Source organism: Chelonia mydas, chromosome 8 (assembly GCF_015237465.2).
Source record: "Chelonia mydas isolate rCheMyd1 chromosome 8, rCheMyd1.pri.v2, whole genome shotgun sequence".
Taxonomy (NCBI): domain Eukaryota; kingdom Metazoa; phylum Chordata; order Testudines; family Cheloniidae; genus Chelonia; species Chelonia mydas.
In genome coordinates this window covers 20,758,297-20,783,304 of record NC_057854.1, presented here as the reverse complement: position 1 = coordinate 20,783,304, position 25,008 = coordinate 20,758,297, and the positions used below count along the sequence as shown (strand labels likewise).

General features: G+C 47.2%; 1 protein-coding gene across 2 annotated transcripts in view; it reads left to right on the top strand.

Moving 5' to 3' along the window:
• The window catches only part of SH3PXD2B (SH3 and PX domains 2B), a 116,832-nt gene that overhangs the window by 52,545 nt on the left and 39,279 nt on the right, over positions 1-25,008 (top strand). For both annotated transcript variants that reach the window (XM_037907221.2, XM_043520883.1), the window contains 2 exons: positions 7,859-7,934; positions 23,022-23,098. In XM_037907221.2, coding sequence (XP_037763149.1) covers positions 7,859-7,934; positions 23,022-23,098 — 153 coding nt within the window. The remainder of the gene's footprint in view (positions 1-7,858; positions 7,935-23,021; positions 23,099-25,008) is intronic.

Sequence of the window (25,008 nt, the reverse complement as noted above, 5' to 3'; positions counted from 1 at the left end):
GCAGAGAGTGACTGCTTCAATGGCCCATGCACCCCTGTCTTGGCCAGTATTCTTGGAGTACGCAAGAGAACCTGATTCCATTCTGCAGTCCCCCGCTTCTGCATTGGAGATGGGTCTCAGCTATGGATTTCAGAATTCGGTTTGGCTTAGGTTCATCTTTCGTCTTCACCGCTCCTCGCTTCCCCTTTTTGCGGGGGTGTGTGTGGGGGTGACTGTTACTCACACAAAGGGCTTCCTGTGACGCTACTGCAGCTTACTGAACCCGACACTGCAGCCTTTTGTTGAGCTTTTTATTGATGTCAAAATTTGACCGCGCCAAGTGATGTGTCTGTGGCACAGGCATGTATTGCGTCAGCTGCTGCACAGGGCACTGCTTGGGTCTCCATTGTGTTAGACCAGCCGGGAAGGAACGTAGCTTGCTCTCAACTTGACTCCTCTGGCCTGAGTTAATTTGCTGATGGAAACGTCTCTTTTTACCCCCACCTATCCCCTCTTGTGGGATATGACCTCCAGTATACACATACCTGACGTTCTTGTTTCTTTAATGAAACACTTCTCTTGCCCTGGACCATGGCTCCCAGACTGGCTCTGATATCTTGTCTTGGTTCTGTGTACCAGTGTGCATGCACATGTGTGATGGCACGCTCCCTACTTCATCCCACTCCAGGAGTGGGAGGCTTCCCTTTCACAGCCCTGAGAATCTCCTTGCCATCAACCTCCTCTTCTGCTTGTGGGAAGATTCTCACTGTTGAGCAACATGAGGCATTCCCTTACCCTGCAGGCTTGTTTCTGCCACAGTCCCAGTTTGGGGAGTCAAGACCAGGACAGCTATTTGATCTGGGTCACCTGCAAGACCACATGAAGCATTCCTGGGCATTTCTGGCCTGGCACACGTGAGAGACTGGTACCAGTAATGGTCTGTCTTGTGGCCAAGAATATCATTACCAGGCACTGCTGACCAGTGATGTGAACAAGAGACCCTGTTTGGTTACCGAGCTTGGGTCTCCTGAAAGGCAGTGCTGAGTGCACCTTCCTGTGCCAGTTCCTGTGTATGTCGTGAAGATACTCCTCCTCCGATCTCCTATAAAAATGGCTTGTCTTAGCATTATGAAGAATTGGTCCATGTGACTGTTAGCTTTGAGGCAGGGCCTTGCAGGGTGATCAGAGCCTAAGTTTTCGGGTACCATTACACTGCAGCAACAGGGTGTGATTACAGCTCATGTGGACATACCTGAGCTGGACTTTAATCTAGCTAGCTCAGTTACCGGAGCAGTGACTCTGTACAAGCCAGCGTGGGACCCTGGATAATTACCCAGGCTTCTAGTCCGTTCTGAAGCACCCGCGGCTGCAACTTCACTGCTCCGGTGTCCAAGCTAGCTAGACTAAAGCTTGCTCACCTGTGTCAGCAAAAGTTGCAATTGTACTGCCTGACTGCAGTGTAGACGTGCCCCATTGGTGAGTTTCACTTCACATTGTGAGGCTTTGTTCTTCACACTGAGTGTTTGCTTCTGTTGGTGGAGGGAGTGTGGGGAGAGAAGGAAGGAACAGGACGAATGGGTGGTTGTGCTTTTAGACCAGGTGAGGGTTTATAGCCACTTCCCCACTGCCCTAAAATAAGGTCAGAATAACAAGTACTACAATTTAGTTACAACTATTACAATTTCATACAAGAATGTAAAAGGTTGGTGCTGGGTTAGAAGTCCTGCATAAAACATTATCTAAACAATACATGTAAATGCTCTAAATGACATCCGCTCTTAATATTTTTTTAAAGACATGTTTGCAAACACTTCAATAGTGTGGTATATTGTGATTTTAGTATCTCTTTCCCTTATTCTTTCTTCCTTTACTGGCTGAGTTCACTGCTGAGAGGGAGGGTATCTTGGCCTCTCTTCCCTATCCCAGGGTCTGGGTGGCTGCCTGCCTGCCTTCAGAAGGGTCTCTCTGTATGCACGTCTGCTTCTAGTCTGTTCTATACTCCCTCTCCCCTAGATCTTGGATGGCTGGGCACTTTACTGCTCTGGGAATGTGATGTTACTGCTTTCTTTGCATAACTTGGATGGAAACCCTGAGTGCTGAAATCATTTGCAGGAGTCTTTCCATGCTGAATTTCTTCAATCCAAAATTTCTTTCCTCCTAAGGAAAATCTGCTGAGGCCTTGGAGGAGGGTATTCTGTGGTCAAACCTGTCCAGAACCTACCCAGTTCACAGGTCTGAGAAGGTAGAGAAGTCCCTCTTCTAATATGGTCCCCCTTCTGCCCCCCCTCACCACGTAGGCTTTGGGGCAGAGAGCAGTCTGCATCCTCCCCCAACTCCTTTCCCAGGTCCAAGCATTGCTATCTCAGCTTGGGGTTTCTCTGTTGGTCTGTAGACCAGCATCATAATGCAGTCTAGCCAATATTTGGGTCAGATAAAATTTAGGGGTGTGTGTTGGGGAGGCGGAGGCTTTAAAACATGCTCTCCTTGAAACCAGCCAACCAGATTCCTCCTGGAGTCTAATGGCAGCTGCCAGCTATGCTTTTTATTTCTCTTCCACCCTTGTTAAATTCTTTCTTCTCCTGGCTGCGGGGCTAGAAGACCTTGTGTCGTAAAGGATGATCTGTCAGCCCGTGACTGAAAGACTCTGGATCTCTCCAAACATGCGCCCTCATATCTGCTAATACAAACCACCTGCCGCGGTTAGAGCCGGCTCTGGGCTTGTTTTCCTTGGAATGGGTTTTTAGCTTTTCTTCAGCCACAGGCTTATGTCTTGTAAACTGCTGAATGGGCCTCGGCCGTCTTCTTGAGAACTGTGTGATGTGGCAGCTGGGCTGGAAGTGACTCCGTGTGACCCTCCCTTCTGACTTACACCCCCACCCACACTTTCTTCCCTTCTTCTGTGTTTTCCAGGCCTCACCCCTCCTTTCTAGGGACTCTGGGCTTTTCCATGTCTGTGCTTGGGAGTTGTTAGGGTTCATTAATCCAGGAGGTGTGCAACACTGACCAGAGTCAGGAGTAATGCAGGCAGGCAACATACAGGCTTCTCTTCCACACCCCAGCTCTGGAGTAGTGGGAGATGCTGTAGGCCAGTCCTGGGACACCCCTGCCCTTTCCTCGTCCATATAGCTCAGTGGTTCTCAAACTTTTGTGTTGGTGATCCCTTTCAAACAGCAAGCCTATGAGAGCGACCCCCCCGCCCTTATAAATTAAAAGCACATTTTTAAATATTTAACCCTATAAATGCTGGAGACTAAATGGGGTTTGGGGAGGAGGCTGACAGCTCGCGACCCCCTGAGGGGTCACCACCCCCAAGTTTGAAAACCCCTGATATAGCTCTTCCAGCACTCCTGTGTGCTGCCCATTAGCCCTGGCTATTCCTTGCTTTTCTGAGCAGAGGCTTATAGAGGGCATCTTGGTTGGCCTGGGCAGATCTCCTCTAGGGACTTGGAGGTGACTGCCAAAATCTGTGAGCTGATGATCTCCTAATCCCCCTTACTTGGGCACGTCAGGAAATCTGCCATGAAATATGGGACAAATCTGCAATACCGGCAGCTTTTGTTTGATACCCTAGTCTGGAATAGCAGGGGGTGTTGCAAGACAGGGCTGAGGTGTCGCAGCTGATCTGCTGTATGGGATCTTAAGATTGGAAGAACAAAGGGCACTGCAGCACGGCTAGAGGGTCTGCCTGCAGTATGCCTGGCTCTGGTGCTGCTAGTATCTCTCTTTTTCAGGAGCACTCTGCTCGCTCTCAAAAATGCAAGATGAAAAGGCCTTGAGAGAGTCGAGTATTATATTATTTAACTGTAATTAGATGTGCTGTATCAGTGGCTTGATTTGTGTCACTTACCTCTGTGTCACTCATAAACTTAATAGCCCTTCCAAACAGGAAGAATAAGGTTAGAGTCATTCAGTTTCTTTCTGGGTAAATGGAGACACAATGAGGCTGTAATGTGGGCTAATGGAGACGCTATATAATCCTTTATTTTCATGGGCAGAAGGAACAACAGGAGGGTGTTACATGCTCTCTAACTTTGATGGAATGGCAATCACTGTGACAGCCCTGTGGTCACTCTGCATTGAGGAAATGAATCCACACGCAGCCTTGCTCATTATGTGGCTTCCGCTGGTAACGTCAGAGCAATCTTTGGTTATTGCTGGGTTGCTAACTCATAAAGTCCAAACCTGGAAAGAGGCTTTAAGCATTTCCGTTTCCTGATTAGTCTGTTGGTGTGTTTGGCATCCTCATTTTAAAGGGAGCACTTGAATACTTTTGTTTTATGTTTTTTTTTAATTGTTTTGGTTTTGATTTTTCCTTCGTTTTTTCTGCTAGGCTTTTTGTCGTTTCTCAGACATGGATTGTAGTGTGCATATGTGTATATTTCTCCTCATAGAGCTTGAAATAAATCCTGCTTCTTTTTGTTTGTGTTCTTGGTTTGTTCACTTGTGTCCTCGGGTAATGGTAGCACAGACTTATGCTACATCGACACTACAGCACTTACAGTGTCACAGCTGCACCGATGTAGTGCTTGTGGTGGACATGAGCCAAGCGGATGGGAGAGTGAGAGCTCTCCTGTCGGCTTAACTCCTGCCTCCGCCAGAGACTGTAGAGACATAGTGCTGTCTACACCAGTGCGTCGGTGGGTATAACTTATGTCGCTCCTGGCTGTGGATTATTCACACCCTTGAGCGATTTAAATTATACCAAAGTAATCTGTAGTGTAGACAAGGACTGAGGGAAATGCTTGTGAAATGCTGCTGTTGCTTGTAAAACCAGCAGAGGAACATGGCATTATTTTTGTGTAGGACCTACAGAAAATCACAGGTTTAGTATTATTTCACAGTGACTAATGTGCGGTATGTAGTTATAAAAGCAAACCTATAACTCTATCTTAGGTACTTACATGGCTCCCATTACTGGACAGTCTGAGCACCTCACAATCTTTAATCTGTCAGCGTATCCCTGCAGAATAGGGAAATATTCTCCCCATTTTACAGATGGGGACACCAGAGCAAAGAGACTGTGACTTGCATAAGGTTACACAGGAAGTCTGTGGTGTAGCAGGGAATTCAGCCTGGCTCTGCCAAGCCCCAGGCCACTGGACCATCCTTCCTTTCTGTTCTTCTGTGTGTGTGTGTTACTACGGAAACATCCTTATTTGGAATCCATGAGAGCAACACTTTGATTGTTCTGTTGTATTCATCATGGGCCATCAGAGTTTAATTGGTACATAAAACTTAATATTTCATCTTATACTTTGTTAACCTTTGTCTATGCCAATTTACAATGCTTTAATGAAAGATGGATCTTGAAAATAAATGGACTTCAGATTTTTCCATTTGATGAAAAATAATGCCTATGCCCTGTTGCGCTCTACAGCAGGGGTTCTCAACTTTTTTCTTTCTGAGGCCCACTCCAACGTGCTATAAAAACTCCCCAGCCCACTTGTGCCACAACAACTGGTTTTCTGCACATAAAAGCCAGGGCCGGCATTAGTGGGTAGCAAGTGGGGCAGTTGCCTGGGGCCCCGTGCCACAGGGGTCCCTGCGAAGCTACGTTGCTCAGGCTTCGGCTTCAGCCCCGGGTGGCGGGGTTCACAGGCCCGGGATTCAGCTTCATGCAAACGGGCTCTGGCTTTCTGCCCCGGGCCCCAGCAAATCTAACGTTGGTCCTGGTTGGCGGACCATCTGAAACCTGCTCCCAGCCCCCAGGGTTGCTCTAGAGCAGGGGTGGGCAAACTTTTTGTCCCGAGGGCCACATCTGGGTATGGAAATTGTATGGCGGGCCATGAATTCTCAGAAAATTGGGGGTTGGAGTGCAGGAGGGGGTGAGGGTCCAGCTGGGGGTGCGGGCACTGGGGTGGGGCTGGGGTTGAGGGTTGGGGGTGCAGGAGAGTGCTCCGGGCTGGGACTGAGGGGTTCAGAGGGCGAGAGAGGGATCAGGGCGGGGCAGGGGGTTGTGGTGCGGGAGGGGGTCATGGGTGCAGGATCTGGGTGGCACTTACCTCAAGCAGCTCCTGGAAGCAGTGGCATGTCCCCCCTCCAACTGGCGGGGGTGGCGCTTGGGTCAGGAGCAACATGCAGAGCCCCCTAGCTGCCCCTACGCACGCTGCTTCCAGGAGCCATGGCACATGCGGAGCAGGGCAAGCTCACGACCCTGCTCCCTGACGAGAGCTCGAGGGCCAGATTAAAACATCTGAAGGGCCGGATGTGCCCCCTGGGCCGTAGTTTGCCCACCCCTGCTCTAGAGGATTGCTGTAGTCTCTGGGGTTTGCCTATGGCACTGGCCCATTGGTTGTTGCAATGGAGTTTACTTTTGTACTTTTCTACATGGATACCAAGCATTGCCCATTTGAGAGTCCAGATGTGGGACTGCATTTTGGGACACTGCTGTGCTTCCATCACTGGAGAATGGTGCAAATGAGGGAAGAGTAGTGAAGGCATTTCTGGAAGCATGGCTTTGTGGTTAAAGCACAGGGCTGGGACTCAGAGGTGGTAGAGGAGAGTTTAATTATCCCCCATTTATGTGCATGGGGGAAACGGAACCACAGGGAAGGTAAGTGACATGCCAAAGGCCATAATGACTCAGCGTCAGAGCCAGGATTAGAACTCTGGGCCTTCTGACTTCCAAGCCTGTGCTCATTCCCTCGGGCCATGCTGACTTGCTTAATAGTGCATATGTGTTCTTTAGCTGCAGTATAGTGGAAGCTGGTTGTAGGATTTCTTTACTGTAGAGTGGAATGGTAGCTGCCAGCTGCATTTATAGCCAAAATCCCTTACATTAATAGAACAGCCAAGGGAATTAGATCTGTCCCTATTTTTTGTCCTCCGTTGCACATATGTACACACATGTGTGCGCATGCACACACAAAGCTGCTGATTTTTGCAGTGTTGAGAACTAAAGTGCTTCCCCATCCAGAGGTCTCAGAGATCCGCACCTAAAAAAAAATGCTAGTGAAGCCCTTTGTGCGCACTCGCCCTTTGGTCTCCCTTTGGTGTGCTGAAGAAGGGCCCAGCTCAAATTGTTTAATTGGACAAAATTACCTAAATAAAAGACAGAAGAGAGTCCTGTTCTTACTCCTTAGCTGCCTCAGGTTATGACAATCATGGAGGCTGTGATGCACTTGGAACCCCTTCCTGCAAGATGACTGGAGCAGCCACGAGAAACTGAGTACCCTCCACTCCCATTGACATCCCTGGAACGTCCTCCTTGGTTGCAGACACATTCCTAATGGAGTAGAGAGGTCATGATACAAGAGCCTTACAATAAGGAGGGGAATCTTAACCCTTCTGGTCTTTCCCGCCTTGCTGTCCCAGCCAGTACTTGCAAATTGTACGAACTGCAAGAATGGACCAAGTCCTTTTTTAGATAAATCTACTAGAGGTTTTCAAAGTAGTCGGTAGTCATGAGGGTGGTAGTTGTTAGTAGTTTTAAGCCCAGTTTGTAAGTTACTCTGAGATCCTTCAGGATGGAGCCTGGTTGTTTAAAGAAAAAAAAATAGCAGGTTGACTTCCCAGTTCACACTCAGTGAAATGCAAACTCTGAATAAGCGCACACATGGTGAAACGTCAGTTGGACCTGCAACATAAAGGAAAACTAGAAAATTGTGAGAGGGCCCGTCTGAGCCCTGGTGTTGCTGGAGCCCCTTGGAATGTAGAACCACTTTTCTCTTATTGCTGTGGAGACATGGTTTCAGCCCTACCCTCAGAACCTAACTCGATTTAATGCGGTTATGTGCAGACAGCCAAGACTCACCTGTATGGACTCAGAGAATTGGCTTCATTTCAGTCTCTCCTCCTGCTGAGTAGTTGTTCTGTGATTCTTTAACATTTTGTTTTTAAATCCCATCTTGTGTCCCCCCCCCCCTTTTTTTCTTTTTAGATGCAGATGTTGGACAAGTTCCCAATGGAAGGAGGGCAGAAGGACCCCAAACAAAGGATCATCCCCTTTCTGCCAGGTGGGTAGGATGGACTCCATTGAAGGCAAACTCTGGTTTTGACATAATACACTCAAGTGGGGCCAGATTAAGAAAAGGTCTTGTTACCAGCTCCCAATGCACACACAAGTATGACTTAAAGGTTGGAGTCATGAACAACATGTGAATTTGAAACTTCAGATGCCTGCATCCTCTCCATTGAAATGAACATGGGAATATTTTTAGTAATATGCAAAGTAAGTATTAAACTCCTCAGTTCCCAGGGCTGCATCCACAATCACCTTCGAACTCGGACTCTCTGCAATATTTAGGCATTGATTGCTGCCCATCCTGAATAGCAAATACATAGCCACTGCCCCTGTAGACAGCCATGTTTTAGGTTTCACCTTCACAAGCTCTGTAGATATCTCCTGGGTGGGTTTCGGTATCGACACCCCCAACAGAGCCAGGTCTGGCTGTGGCTCCCCAGGAACTGTTCTGTGCAGTTTGCAGTTGAGTGTAACTCTAGTTAAAGTGCAGAGAGACCTTAAAAGCAATCCACAGAAATGCAATACTGAAACAGGCTGACAGCTGTAACTTTCTCCTGCAATGTTAAGGGGCAGTTTTCCAAATTGGGATGTCTATGGTGCAGCAGCTGCCCCACAAATCCAACAAGCAACTATGCAAATGGGTGCTCATGTGTCCAAAGTAACCTGTATAATTACCCATTTTGGACCTAATGGGGGCATGTGGTCGTTTTGTGTATGACACATTACTGCTGCTTTTGAAAATGTAGCCCTAAAATTGCCAGGGAGAGGAGCCCCTGAGGGTCTTTCACACACCCATAGCCAATAGATTTGACCACATATACTTTTTCCCCAGGAGCTAATGAAAATGGATCATACTTTAAACACTTCCAGAGAATGCAGCAAGTATATTTAGTGGAAACCGTTATGATATCTTACGGAAATGCAGACGTTTAAGGTATTTAACTGCAGTCACAGGTGTGACTGCAGCATGGGCTAATGTTCCTGTGCTAGCTTTAATTTAGATAGCGTGGCTAAAAATACCAGGGAAGATGCAGTGACACAGGCTTCAGTGTGGCCTGTTCCAGCCCACTGGAGACCCTGGGTATGTATAACCCATTCTGTGGTCCATGCTGCCATGTCTTCACTGTTATTTTTAGCCCTGCTAGCTAGATTAAAGCAATCACAATCGTACCTCCTATTGCAGTGTAGACATGGGGTTCCTTTCCTTCGAGCGGCATGAAGATTCTGTTTTATTCCTCTTCATGAGCCAGGGCATATTTGTCATTAAGAAACGGTGTCTGGGTTACCCAGGGAGGCATTTCTGGTTCTGGCTTCTTCCCTGATTGTAGCATCAGCAAAACCAGAGCAAGTCTGACATTAATCTAGAGGAAAAGGCACTGCTGTGCAACTTTTTCCTGCCAGTGGGGGAAGCCAAATTGGCAGAGGGCATGACTTGGAAAAATAGGGAGTACAGTTTGACTGCTCTCCGTTTGTGAAGAATCCCTACTCATTCCCATCAAAATGTTGCTATTTTTGGAAGACAGGGATTGGGCTCCAGAGTGGCTGCCCCGAGCGCATTGTGTTTCACAGCCTCACTTGTTGATTTCATTGCTGCTCATTCAAACTGAAAAAGTTCCTCTCTATTAAATTACTCTCCATTGGGATTTCAACTGTGGAAAAGGGTTGGAGCTGTCAGGAGGTAGAGCCTGGGCCTTGAGCCACACTGACATCCCTCCGTGGGCTGTGTGCGCACTTATTTCAACTTTATAGAATAGCAGTAACCGGCGTCCGGCCCACTGCTCTGGGCCCCCATGCAATAGACTAAAAGAATCCATCTTCAGATACTGCCTAACAGCCTGCCTTATGTTGCCCACCAAGAAAATTCATCCTTGTCCCAGGACCCCCAATTATCCCTGTAAATCCTTCAGTCCTCAAAGCTGTGGAAGACAGAAGGGCCTTGCAGCGTGCTGAGAAGGTTTCCAAAGTCAAGAGCAAGTAGGGGAAGCAAATGCCAGAGCTGAAGGCCTGAGATGCAACTTACCAATTCAGATTCTGAACCCCTTCAGAGTCCAGGAGCACGTGATGTCAAGATAACAATATGAGGTCCATCTCTATTGCAAATTGGCTTAGTAGTGGTGTTGGTGTTTGGACAAAGGCCTACATAGTTCCAGAGGGTCATGAGGATGATGTTTGGTTTTGGGAGGAGGTATTATAATGCCAGTTGAGCTATGTATTATGGTCATGAGTGCTTTAGCAATGCCTAGAATATGCATATTTTTAGGTGCTTTACCCCTCTCCCTCCCAAGCCACCTAGGACAGAGTTGCCTGGTGACAAAAGGTGCTAATGTGGGAGCAGGGGAGAAAACAGGTTGTACTCTGGAGACAGGCCCCATCTCCTGACTTGGGGTGAAATTGTCTCTGCCTTGAACTGCACATCTTACTCCTGTGTTCATGTCCTCCCCAGCCTTCTCTGCAGGTTGCAGTCACTCTCAGTCCATACTCCCCCCAGAGGGTTACCTTGACACTTGCAGCTGTTGCATGCCCATCACAGAAGTAGAGTGATAGGGATGGTGGATAATGAATATTGTTGGATTTCACCTTTCCTGCTTTCACAGGCTGGCACAGAATAATGGGTAGCTATGGTGTGAACGTCCTACAGGGGGGTATTCTCCCTGTTGGCTCCTGCACAATGTTCACTAGGTACATCACACTCACATCTATCTAACCACACAGGGCTGCTTAATCGTCTCGCTTGAGGGTAGCTGCTATTAAGGAGTGTGCAGTCTGTAGCTTCTGCAGTGCTTCCTTTGGCATGTGTAGCAAGGAGACAGTAGCTGTCTATTGAGTTGGCTTATGGAGTTAGTGACGTGGCCTTATGTACCTGGTGAGGTGGCTTACTGGCAGAGTCTGCCTCCTGAGAGAGGCGTTGATTTGGCTTAGAAAAGTCTCTTAGTAGCTGATAGAATTGTCAGGTACAGGAATAGTGCTGTATTTCTTCTGGTTCAAGTCTCCTTTTTCCCAGCTTGAGATGGCAGCATGTTGTTTTATGTATTGTAAACCTCGAGATTTTGTGCTGTTTCCATCAAGATGCATAATCAGAGTGGGTCGAGTGCGAGGCAGAGCAGGGTCTGTTTCTCTGCATCTCATGCATCCAATATATGGTGAAACTTAGGCTTTTTGACTTGGTTCAGGCCTGAGAAACGGGTGACATCTACAGCTTACTTTTCTTCCCTCCCCCATTTGAGAAGCATTTTAGCATCTGAGTTTCATTACCAGTGGTGATTTGGTTCCAATGGTCTGATTGAAATATGCTGCTTTCTGGGAAGCTGCCTATGGTAATGTTAGATGTGTGGCCTCTGAAGTCCTGAAAAATGTCTCCTGCTATCCTATACGTTCCGCTGCCTGTAGCATTCTTAGCAAACCTGTAATTGTCTCGAACTCAGTGTCACCCGCAGGAACTGAGGAGATTCCCATCCTTCAGTGTCTGTCAGAATGTTTTCCTGGAGGGGGAAGTGGTCCCATTATTAATACTTATTTTACAGCGTCCAACCCAGAGGAATTTTGTTGTTCTTCTGCTTTTGCTTTTGTTGGGTTATCGTAGCTTTATTTTCGTGGTGGGATTTGACTCATTCTTTTGAAGTCACTAGAGGAGACTTTGGGTCTTCAGACTTAAAGTAGGTTTTAGCTCTTCCCAGAGAATAACCTTGCAAGGGATGTAATTCCTGCCTTCTCTTCTCCCTACCCCCCGCCTCACTCTAAAACAGATGGAACAGTAATAAAGTTGAGTTCTTGAGAGAAACAGATGGGAAGAACAAGGGTAGACTGTGGGCTCTCTGGAGGAGGGATTCTCTCTGGCTGTATATGTGGATTGCACTTGCCTGAAGCATGTCTTGGGTGCTATTGTGATACCACTAACAGGATAAGAATATGTCCTCCAAGGCCACTGAGTCTGACACCATTCAGGCACTATGCTGAAAATTCCATTTGCTGCCATGCAGCAGAATTGGGAGGTGGACTCCTACTGCTTGTGTGCTGGCTTTGGGTCAGTGGCAGGTCCTTCATGTGATCATTGTTTTGAGGGATGCTGCCCTCATGACGCCATGAAACACCTCTGGCTAGTCCTAGCTCACAGGACACAGTTAATGTTAATATGGACTCTTATGGCAGGAGGAATGACGTAGCATTGACTAATGCATATGAAAAGTTATGGGAGGATTGTGCAAAGCTCTGAAAAGGTATCAGTCTCTGGCTTGGAGACAAAGTCCCCAGTGAACAGTTGCTGCTTGCTGAGTATCAATTCTGTGCTGTGCAATATACACGCGAAGGCCCAGTCCCTGCCTGGAGAAGTTCACACGCTAAGGGTTACACATTTGCTGGCTGAAGGATGATGAGATGGGGACCCCAGGAAAGAATTAACTAAGAAAACAAATGAGCTCAGTTGGGCTAGTTGTGTAGAGGATGTGCCAGATCTTTCAGGAAACGGCTTTTATAAGGCAATTGGAGCCTTCCAAGCTCCGCACAACCCAAGTGGCCCAGAGCCTATTCCAGCCGTTCTGCTTTTCTGGAAGCATGAGTCTCTGCAAGGAGGGGTTGTGTGAGGCTCAGCTACTTTTGGTTGTGAAATTGCTTTTTAGGAAGCTTAAGCAAGAGACGGCAGCAAACTCCAAAGGAAGAAAAGGATTTAATAGGATACATTTTTAGAAAGCAGAATGTTGTCTCCTTTCTACCTTCCACCTCATCCCTCTCTGATCCAGCATCAGAACAATACTTGCACTTTGGGAACTTTTTATCTGCAAATACTAACAGCTCTCCACAAGGGACCTGGAAGTTAGATAGATGAATATGATCATTTCCCGTTTCCAGACAATGTTAAGTGACTTCCCCAGACCCCACAGGGTACTCTGGAGCTGGCAATAGAATAGAGTTTCTGGGTCCTAATCCTGTGATCAGTCCACTGGTCACAGCTGTCTCAGGCATCTCAGACCCAGCCTAGTAACTAAGAGGAAATGATCACATAAGTGTTTTGCTGCCTTAGTGCAGATGGTGAGCAATTCAGTAAAGAGGAGATCATGGGTGGGACTGTTGGTGAAGTCTTGAGTAGATCTCTTCTCCATGCAGTTCCACTTCTGAGCTTTCAACACCAGTTGCTGAGTTTGGTGGGTTGCCAGGAATCCTGCTGACTTCATTAGGTAGAAGACTGCTATTCCCTCCTATCCTGTGTTTGCTCTCACCCTCCATCTCTGCAGCGGTCTCCTGCTGGGCTCCTTCCTCGCAGTCCAGATGCGTGAAAGGAAGTCCCATCATTGCTGTTCCATGGATCTGCCAGTGGTGGAGGCAGTACACCAGAGTGAAGCCCTCTTCACTGCCCAGGAAGCAGAGATACTGGGGTTTGTCTCCTGGAATGCATAGAAATGAAATACATTCCCCACTGAGCCACCCTAAATAATGCATTTTATTGTCTCGCCATCCTGATATCAGCCTGTTTTGGGGGGAAATCCTTTCCCCCCCAGTCCCACAGATGGTCACCATGTCAGCTGGAGTCTGGAAAGCTCCCCTCCTCTTACCCTCCCTTTCTGGAGGCCTTGCGCCTCCAGTACCATCCTTCTGGCTGTGGAATATGGCACAGGGGTGTCTTTCCCTTTGTGTCTCAGAATGGCTGCTGCTTTCTCCACCTTTTACAAGTGTGAAGCACATGAGTGGGACTAGGCCTAGGATTGAACTCCCTCCACTATGACGCTGTAACCAGTAGCATGCTAGGAATTCTAGCTGGCCCTATTCTGAGCTTCCTTGAGATCCTTTAGAGTGCTCCTATGTATCAGGTCACAGTACACATCCCTATAAACCTCCATGTTTGTGGCCTGCCCAGGAACAGCTATAAATGCAGGCAGCCCCCACGCAAAATTGTCCCTTCCTTTTACTGCAGGGCCAGGGCATCCACTCGCTTCAGAAATTTGCCAGCCTGCTGCTAAGTCCAAGGCTCCTATGGAGGTTGTGGGAAGTGTTATCTTCCCCCATGTGCCTGCCCATTCCAGCAGTGGAACTAGGAACTGGCTTCTCCTTCAGGGACCGACTGTGCGTGGTTTTTAAAGTGAATTGGAGCCCGTGGCAGAGGAAATCTGGATGTGATTTGAAAGGTGTGGAGAAGCGAATTCTTTCCAAGTCAGAGGGAGTCCTTCAGGGTAAAACGAAAGTCAGACGTTTTTCCACTCTCAAAATATCTGGCTTCTTTAATGGCTCTGATAAGCTTTGTGATACATTTATGGTTCTCTGCCCCTCCTGCTCCCTCAGGATCGAGTAACAATCTTCAGCTCAATGGGGGCCACAACCATGTTGCTGACTGAAATGCCTCTGCAACTTTCTTTTCCCTCCACTCCCTCTTCCCCAGTATGGCTCTGACGTTGGCTTGAGAATTCCAGTGGGATGGAACAGAGTACACTGTCCCCTTCGCTCACCTGGCCTTTTCTAGAGGCTAATTTCTCTCTTGTGGGCTGCCCTCCTGACCTCAGGGTGTCTCCTGCACAGCTGAGGGTAATTGTCTGTCAGCCCTTCTCCCACCCTCTCCCCTGATATTTCCCAATCCCTGGGTGGGGTAGGTGAGACTTAAAGAGGTAGCATGTTTGCCATAGCGGGGCTGCACTGGGTCACTTTACAGCCCCCCGCTCTAGACCTGCTACAGCACGACCTGTGCTATAAATCAGTCAATCAAATAAGAGTTGAGAGTAGCAGCCGTGTTAGTCTGTATTCGCAAAAAGAAAAGGAGTACTTGTGGCACCTTAGAGACTAACCAATTTATTTGAGCATAAGCTTTCGTGAGCTACAGCTCACTTCATCGGATGCATAAAGTTGAAAATACCTCAAATAAGAGTGAGGGGGCTTTGATGGGCTATGTAGGGCATTTCCTTCAATGGTTTGCCACAGCCAGGCCCCTAGCCATTGGGTTGTCAAGCAGGGAGAAGGGCTCCAATAGAGTTTTTAAAGGCAAAGCGTGTCTCTGGTCTCCCTGGGTCCTCAACTGCCAGGGATGAAGCTTCTCTGGCTCTATTTCTGCTGGTCACTGGGCTCACTGGTGGTGCCCACTCTGCCAGCTCCCCTTGTGGTCGCAACTGTTGGAGCTGTAGTATAGACAGGGCTCAAGCCCTACAGTGGTGGTGAAAGATGTGGCCCATTTTTGTGTCTGCTTCTTGCCTAGTCAGACCTTTGTGTGCTGGGAGTGCCCCATTGCTGAGCAGTCAGTTGCAAGTGCAGGAAGGCTGCTTTCTCCCTGCCTGGATATGCCTTCTTTTGTTCTAGTGCAATCTCTTTGTCCTGCAGGCTTGTGCATGTGTGTCTCTGTGCTTGGGCATTAGGCCAAGCAGCTAATGTTAAATAATGATTCAGCAACTCGATCAGTTAACGGCATTTGAAAACTGCTGCATAATTACTACCAGAAGAGCTGCTTGTCTGCTGCCCCGCCTTCAGCGCTGAGGAAGTGGCGATGGGTTTTCCCAGAATGTTGTAGCTGGGGAGGCAGGGAAGAGGGGATGACTGCAGTGTTCTGAACATGTCCTCTAAAGGCAGATTTTGATCCTTCTGTGTAAATACAGCTCTGCCAGTGTATCTTGATCATGACCTGCGGTGACCCCAGCTAACCCATTTAGATGCATCCAGCTCTACCTGTGTCATCTCTCCCGCCTCTTTCCTTCCCATCCTCAGTGCCCTCTCTCAGGATTTTGCCAATGCTCCGGCCTGCCAGCACCATCTGTGGATGTAAAGCAGGCCCGTGATTAATGATCTGAGAGAGAGGATGGTCAGAATGCAGGGGAGGGAGGAGCCTCTGCTCTGCTCTCCAGTGCCACCTATTTGCTGAAGAGGCCACATGTGTATGTGTGTTCATGGGGATTTGCAGCAATGTGGTGGCCAGCAGATAAACCAAAGCCCCCATGATGGTGATTTGTCAACCTTGATTCTCAGTGCAGCCCAGGACCCAGAATTCCTGATTGGTATCTGAAGGCCCTGGCCTTAGTGTGTGCATGACCACTGGGGATTGAGGTGGATGGTACAGGTGTGAGGTTTGAGATGTCTGGTTCTGGATGAGATGGGAGGGAGGAAGCCATTCAGCTGAGTGAAGCAATTGGGGTGTAGGAGAGTTCTCTTGGAGTTGAAGGAGCATCTCCTGTTGAAAGGACTTTGTAAGCTGTGTCCAATTGAAGGTGTTTCCAGTGGCTGAGAAGGTCTCAAGACTACGGCTGGCTTTGAGGTAGGATTCAGAGAGGTGCTCTCCTGTGATTTTTACAGTCTTCCCTCATCCCTGTGGGGCAAACAGTCATAAAGTCTCCCTCCTTTTATTTTCAGTGGCTCATTGCAGTTAAGGAAAGGAAATGGAAGGAAGCTTCAGAGCTATTTAGATTGTATCAAATAGCCCCAGAGAGGGAGCGGGGGAGAGCATGAAGTAGCTGCGTGGCCAGAGCTGTGATTCCAGTCCAATGCGGAGACCTGCGGAAGAGCTCTGTGTAAGCTCAAAAGCTTCTCTCTCACCAGCAGAAGTTGGTCCAATAAAAGACATTCCCTCCCCACCTCGCGTCTCTGAGATCGACCACTGTCTGCCCTGACTCTGCTGAGCTGAAGAGACAGGCTACTTCATGCTGGCTTAGGGCACGTCTTCACCGGCAATGTTAAAACACTGCCGCGGCAGCGCTTTAACGTGGCTTGTGTAGTCGCGGCAGAGCACTGGGAGAGAGCTCTCCCAGCGCTCTAAAAAACCCACCTCCACGAGGGGTGTAGCTCCCAGCACTGGGAGTGCTGCTCCCAGTACTGGTGCACTGTCTATACTGGTACGTTACAGCGCTGAAACTTGCAGCGCCCAGGGGGGTGTTTTTTCTCCCCCCTGAGCGAGAAAGTTGCAGCGCTGTAAAGTGCCAGCGTAGACAAGTTCTTAGAAGCTCTATGGATGTGGCCAAATGGTGGACATTGTGGAGGAGTTTGTGCATAGCAGAGCCACCCCATCTTCAGGCCTCCATTTAAGAACTTGCTGTTTGCCCAACCATTTTGACCGACCATTCTTAGCTCCATGGGGTGTAAGTGCATGGTATCCACTAGGAGTAATGCAAACCAAAGAAGCTGCTTTACTTCTGTGTGTGTGTGTGTGTGTGTGTGTGTGTGTGTTTTGACTCTAACACTTTTAAAAAAAAAACATACCCCCAAAAAACGCTTGACTCAGTACGGAAAATCATCAGAAGTCTGTTCTGTTCCTTTTCTTCAGGTAGCTAAAAGCCTCATTTGTTTTGGCAGAAACCCTTTTATCTCTGAGTAGTCTGGATAACTTGGCAGCAGTAGGAGATGGAATGGCAGCTCTTGGCAGCTGGGTGCTGTATAATGCATTAAAGTTACAATACTTAGCCTTGATTTGAAAAGGCTGGCGGGGGGGGGGAGGGGGGAAGAGGAGGGGAGAGAACAGCGGGATGAAGATTTGCATAGACTGCCCTTCAAACACCTTTGGAGTCCATCCTAAATGGTGTGCAGATGTTGATTTCCCCATTTCTCTGTCTGCTCTTTTCCTGTGGTGGTGGGTGTGGGGAGAGGTGTGCTATGAATTGCTATTGCAGCCCCCCCGTGGTTACTTATACTTCCTGCTTGGAGATGTCTGGAAAGGTCTGTAGAGGAGCTAAGTATTTATTATGTTGTTTTGGGGTTGATGTTTGAAAAAATTTGGTTTGTTTAGTCTGGAGAAGAGAAGACTAAAGGAGGGACATAAGTCTTCAAGTGCATAAAAGGTTGTTATAAGAGGAGGGTGATAAATTGTTCTCCTTAACCACTGAGGATAGAGCAAGAAATAATGGGCTTAAATTGCAGCAAAGGAGATTTAGGTTAGACGTTAGGAAGAACTTCCTAACTGTAAGGGCAATTAAACACTGGAACAAATTGCTTGGGGAGGTTATGGAATTTGTGCCGATGGAGATTAGACATGTTAGACAAACATCTGTCAGGGATGGTCTATATAATTCTTTGTCCTGCCTCAGTACAGGGGACAGGACCTATTAAAGTCTCTTCCAGTCCTACATTTCTCTGATTCTAGAGGCATCTCTACACAGAGACATTGAGATTAAATGGTAATTTAAAGAGAGTCTTGTCAAAAAGTGCTTATAAATGAGAGAGCTATTTTTTTTCCATAACCAAATTAAATTTTGTTGAGTTTGGGAGATTAGGAGGAGTTGTCCTTGCTCTTGTCTGGCCTAATAGTGTTTCACATTGGAGATGGTGCTCCTTCCTTTCTCTCCAGCGTTCATGCTTCTCCAACATCCTGCTGGAGAGCCACCTTGTTGCCAACTTTGAAATTGTTTGTACTGGGGAGACATCATCCCTTCCCTTTTCCCCTCCTTCACTGGTGTCCTATAGTGCAAACTTGTTACTTCCTGTTACTCGACCCGCTATTACCTTACTGACTGGAACTAGTATACATCCTCCAATGGCTGACCCTGTAATCATGCCCTTTTCTGCAATGTACCTGTGTGTCTGTGTCTACCCTTTTGATTCTACTTTTTGCTCTTCTGGCCCTATTCCAACAAGCCAGTGCATTCATCAAAGCTAATTTCCCTTTTGCCTTTGCCCATCTCCCTGTTTCTCTCCAGTTGCATTTCTTTTAGCTTCTGTAAACCGTGTGCCCTAATCTCACACTCCTGTGCCTACTGCAGCCCTGCTGCTCCCTTGGGCACGAAGGAATTTGGTGCAAGGGGGAGAAGAAATAAACCACCCAGCAGATCTGTAGGATAGGGAAGTGAGCCAAGTACCATATTAAGGGCTCTTAAAAACCCTGAGGCAGCCAAATAACTTCAAAGTAGGGATGGGATGGAACCTGATGTGAAGTATTGTGATTGCTTTATTCATACTATGGATTTCTCTAGCATCTGAGGATCTCAAACCACTTAATTAAGTCTCACAGGGCAGCATTGTTATCCTCATTTTACAGATGTAGATAAGTGATGTGTGTCCAAGGGCCCAGTGCAAAATCCTGAACCCAGGGCTTCAAGCTCCCATCCCACTGATTCAGCCATAAGTCCACCATTTCTCTACAGGCCAGTGGTGTAGTGGGGCCAGATTATGATGGAACAGCACTTTTGTCACATGGAGGATGCCATTTTAGAACAAAATGGTGTTCTCCGCACAGTGTGTCCTCCAGTAGATGACCATTCAGGTCTATGTCAGGGTTTTATAGATGTTCTTGGCAGCATGGAGAGATTCTGCTTTTTCCTAATTTAGGCATTTTGATGTAAATCAACTTTTTATTAAAAAATAAATTTTCTGTTTAGGAAGCATCAGAACTGGGAGAAATGCAATGTGAGAAGGGAAGGGAATTTGTTGAAGGTTTGTGTATTCAGCCACTGAAATAATTTTTAGATCACCATTTATTTGTTTGTTTTAACATTTAAATATTCCTCTCATAGGTTGGTTTGTTTTAGACATTTATAATGTGCCCATCAGCAACTACATCTCGGCACACTGACAAGTTACAAATGAAATTCCAATTTCTAATGATGGTCAACAAAACCTTTTTGACCCATTAATCTTTGTGAAATCATCATTAGAATAAGAATACAGGCAGAAAATCTACTTACCCATTTTTTTACCTTGATGGCTGATGTGAAAGAAAAACTATTGATAATTTACTTGCCTGCTGGGGAAAAAAAATAGTAGCCACCCCCGGCAAGGAGATTAACTAGAGGCTGGTAATTCCTGCCCCTCCCCTCCCTGGTATCTTAGCAATAAATACTTTCCAAGCTACTGATCTGCAAGAACTAAAGACCAGACTGGAGAAGGAAGCATTTGAGCAATGTCCTGACCCTTGTGAGGGAATAGTGTAGGTTGGAGCCAACCTGGTGCAGCTAAGAGCTATGCAAGCCTTTATAGCACTGTTTGGTTTGGTTCTCTAGTCTTGTTCGGGAATAATATCTGAGCCACAAATGCTCATGTGAAAATGTGCATGCATGATGGGGTTGTGCTATTACTCCCATGGAGCATGTGATGGTAGCCCCTTGAGGAGAGAGTATTTCAGGTTGCTCAACCATGATCGTTCTGATCAGTGAAAAAGTAGCACTGGTAACCATCCAGTCGATCTCCGCTGGTATGGTGGTGGTATTGGGGCTGGGGGAACGAAAATAATGGGTAACTCCAAGGTGTGTGTGTAGGTGATGAAGAGATGAGTGGAGGTAGGTATTCTAGTGTTGGGGCTAAATCTCCTTCTGGGGCTTGAGAGTGGATTCAAATGGCAGCTCATATCACAGGTGTTCATGATGCTGAAACTTCAGTCCCAGCTGGATGCTGAAGTACAATTCTTTAAAAAAAAAAAATCCTACCTCTGATTCATTGCTTGGGGGGTGAGGGAGGGAGACCAGGACTGAGGTGCATCTGCAGAGCTGTTGGAGGGAGATAGCTTGCACTGCACCCACCAACAGTGCAAGTCCTTCACTTTTTCTCAAGCACTAAAACTCCCCCTAACTCAGGGGGTAGAGTTGGCTTTTTCTTGATGATTATCTCACCATCAAACCTGAAAACTTCAATTCAAATCCTGAAAGCTCCTGGAAGGCTGGAAGTTCTGAGACATGTGTTATTGGTCCCAGCTATTGGGCAATAGCTGCAGTGGTTTCAATTACAATATGAAAGCTAACAGCTGGGATTTAAAGGAGTTTGATAGTGCAGTCTTGGGTTGTGACACTTCGAATTGGGATTTGCGTCTGTTCTAGCTCAATGTGGGGGGCAGGTTTCTCCCTCCTAAGTAAACGCATATCTCTTTCATGATCTCTCTGCTAGTGGCCTGTGTCTCTTTAAACACTGGAGAAGTTGTGCTCAGCAAAGACAGATTGAAGCTTTTAGGACTAATTAGACTTCAAAGAAAAACTGCCTGAGCCACAAGTGAGAGGGGAGGAAATGGAGTAGCTGAAGGATTCCTTTAAAGGAGAATAAAAATAAATCCCAGACAGGAAGGAAAGCCCGATAGGGTCTGAATCTGATCTGCAATCCCACAAGTCTCGCTCTGGGGACCTTCTCCATTCAGGAGCTACAAAGAGAGAGACCCTCTGTCCAAGGCTTTGTCTACACTACACATTCTGACCTCCAGTTAAGATCTAGGGTAAAATGCAAACGTTAGAATCTGGGAACAAATGCTTGGGGAATATCCATTCATGCCTTTACAAAGGGGTTAACTGTGGCCTGATCTACACTTAAGATGAAGGTCGACATAGTTACAGCTCTCAGAGGTGTGAAAAATCCATGCTGCTAAGTGCCATAGGGTCACCGACCTAACCCTCTGTGTCAGTGCAGCTAGGTCAATGGGAGAATGCTTCTGTCGATCTAGCTAGTGTTGCTCAGGGAAGTGGTGTTCGTACACCCTTGGGAAAACCCCCTTCTGTCAGCGTAGGCTGTATCTACACTACAGGTTTATGCTGTCACAGTTACGGCAACCTAGCTATACCAATATAGTCTCCGTGCTGTAGACGTACCCTTTGTTCAACAGTCAAGTTACATCTACATTACAGAGCCTATACCACCATAGCTGTAGCCCCTAGTGTAGAAGCAGCGTATGCTGACAGGAGGAGGTTTTCTGTCGGTGTAGGAATACCACCTCCCCGAACAATGTTAGCTACTTCAACAGAAGTGCTCTTCCATCAGCTTAGCTGCATCTACGCTGGGGTTTTTGCTGACATAATTCTGTGTTTTTTTTTTCACACCCCTGCCTGACATAGCAATGCCAATGTAACTGTTCATTGTAGGCCACAGATTGCTTTTCCCCACTTCCCACAAATTAAAATCCACTCTAACTCCCTCCACTCCCCTTCTTTTTGCAAGCACACACCCTCTTTTGGGGTCTGAGGCCAGGTTATTGGCAGGAACTGGTTATTGACAACTCAAGCAAACTAACAGGTTTCAGAGTAACAGTATGCATCCGATGAAGTGAGCTGTAGCTCACGAAAGCTCATGCTCAAATAAATTGGTTAGTCTCTAAGGTGCCACAAGTCCTCCTTTTCTTCAAGCAAACTAATATCTGTCCTTGCTTCTTCCTACTCTCCTGCTCACCCCCATCTCCTCCTCCCCATTCCAGTTCCTGGTCTCTTATGTGCTTGCAAAGCTCCATGCTCCCCTTAAGCTCACAGGCCAGTATTTGCAAATTGCATGATAGCAAATTGTTGATTCTGGTGCCTTGATTCAAAATATAGCTGACTTTCCCCAGCATTTTCAGGAATTGGGAATTGAGCCCTTGGTCTTTTGTCGTCAACTTCTTTGCTACAGGTTACAAAAAGGGTGAAACAGAGCGATTAGGGGGAGGGGAAGAACAGCTGGAAGACCCCTGCACAGGGTCATGTTTTGAGGCTACTACATCCATTGCAGTCTGTTGGGAGAGGACCATCCTCTGGGAGTGCAGAAACAGACAAAAACCCATGACCACATGTATGCTGATCTTGTTTGGCAGCTGAACTGTAAAGATGAGACTTGGGAGACAGAACTCAGCATGTTAATCTCCAAAACCACAGTGGCTGTTTGTACCTTTTGATTTAGCAATGGTTAGATGCCTGGGAGGGGTAGCACTTCTCGTGTGCTCTGAAGTGATACAAGCCATTCTACCACCTCCTGGACACGCACAGCAACACCCTGGATAAGTGAAGAGACATGAGGACACATCTGGTTGGGGAATTTGATCGGATTTTTCTTATGTTGGGTAGGAGTATGGAAAAACGCACCCCTAAGCACCATAGCTGTGCCGACCTATCCCACAGTGTAGATGCATCTATATCAATGCAAGAATGCTTCCGTCGCCCTCATTACCGTCGCTCAAGTAGGTCATGCAGGCTGCATCTATACTCTGGGCTTATGTCGGCATAGCTGTGGTGATCTATTTATGCCCATATAGTTTCCACAGTGTAGACATGCCCTTAGTAATTTCAAATGTCCATCTCTCCAAAAGTATGCTTGGTGGGTTGAGGGGAGGTTCTTCTGTGTGGGCAAGGGGGTTCTTGGAAAGGCCAGTCTTTGCTTACATTGAGGATAGATTCTGATCAGTTGATTTGAGGGAAATGATGTCTGATGGAACAGCCTTGATGACTTGCACTGCTCTTGTTCCTCTTTCTCACTGCAGGGAAGATCCTCTTCCGCAGAAGCCACATCCGGGATGTTGCCGTCAAGCGTCTGATCCCTATTGATGAATACTGCAAGGTAAAGGGAGTTTTCTATCTTAAACTGAAGACTTCTAGCCTGTGATATAGGCATGATTTGAACTGGTCCTTCTCTGTTGGCGATACTGGTTCCATTTCTGGGAGGGGGCAGCACATGGTGTTGCACTTAATTGTGCACTTCCACCAGTAGTAGCTTGTGCTAACGTACCACCTCCTGCCATGAAATTAGCTGGTGGCCTTGGGTCTGGTGCAGCGCATCCATTCCATGCAGGTGTAAAAACATCCCATGGGAACCATCTCAGACAGAGGGGTCAGTGCTGTGGTTTTGGAGGCCTAGAGATTGCAGCGTGGTAGTGACCTAGTTGCTCACCATGCACTCTCCACTCTAGTTCTCCTTAATTTTATTAATTTTTTTTTTTAAATCCCTTCTCAGGCTGCAAACGAGAAGCAAATGGCCTGGTAGGGGCTCTGCTGGCTAATGGTTAAATTCACTAGCTAGCCTATCCTGTTGGTTTCAAATGTTATTACTATTGAGCAGAGCCCAGTCCTTATCCTTAGAAGATGGGTCTCCGTCACAGAACTGGCACTGTCTCTAGCTTCGGGGATAACAGAGGGTTCTGTGCCGTGGACTGAGATATGTTGGCAGAGCTGCGTGGGGTGCCCAGCACCGGAGCATCTTACTCTTAGGGCACCATGGAACTTTATACAATAATGTTAAAACTCATCTGTGCATGAGGTGAAGCTTTTTCAGGCATCAGCTGAAGACCGTGGAACGAACCCCCAGAGGAACTAAGGACCTTCCGCTCTAAGTGCAAGATGTATTTCTTTGAACATGCCTTCTCTAACATAATCGTGTGTGTGTGTTAAATAAAAGTTCCAGAACAAAACACTCAACTGCATACACCTCTCCCCTGGCGAGAAGATGAGAGAACAAACCCAACACAGGTGGTAGTAGCTTTGTTTAATGCCCTCCTGCTCCGCACTCCGGTACTATGGGGTTGAGCGCAGCATAAGAACCAGAATAGAATAGAATTGCAGGGGATGATACAGGTCAAGACTCAGGTGCATTGACCAAAGCTCTGAGGGAGGGACCCTGGGACTGGAATTGCAAGGGGTGCTGAAGGTCAAGACCAAGACGCATCAGCAAACATGTCTGGAGGCCTAGCACTGGGCTAACGTGCTGTAGCTCAGAACTGCTGAGGTGCATTAGCTGCGTTACTGTAGGGTAACAGGCAGGATTGGAACAGCAGAGGTGAAGCACGGATAGTCTTGAGGCATATTGCCAAAGCTGGGGAGGTCGGGGGAAGCTTACACGGCAACTGGCTGGCTCTTGCTGGTGTGATCAGTCCCCTTTTTTCAGGGACACTAAAATGTGCCAGCTACATAGACACACGCTTGCCCATAAATTTAATTTTAGGGAGGAAAAAAGTCCCTAAGTGATAAGAGGCTGCAGCTGTCTGTTCGGAACGATGCAGTTAATGGCATAAAATATAATTAATCCATTTGACTTAATAAATGGGACATAATGGCTGATGTTATATGACCCACTTAGACAACAGCTTTCTCCTCCTCCAGTTAATGCATTGCCAGGTAATAAAGTGTGCACTAAGCCTGGCCTTCCAGTTCCTGCTACTTAACTGTGAAGCTCCTAGAGGGGTGAGGGGTTAAGCCATCACAGAAGTGTGCATGGCAGAGTCGGCCCATGCTATTACCATGGGCGTCTCAACCACAGTCCCTGCTGTCCCTGGCATTTCTGTTATTTTGGGCTGACTTCACATGCACCACCAGAGTGGGAGTATAATATACACTCTCAGCAAAAAAAAAAAAATCCCTGAGTTTGCTGTGGTTAGGGTGGTGTTTAGTGAGTACTGAGCATTACGGGAACACAGCTTAACCAGATCCCCCACAAAATACTAGATAATATCTTGTCCTTTGTTTTGTCTCTCCTGG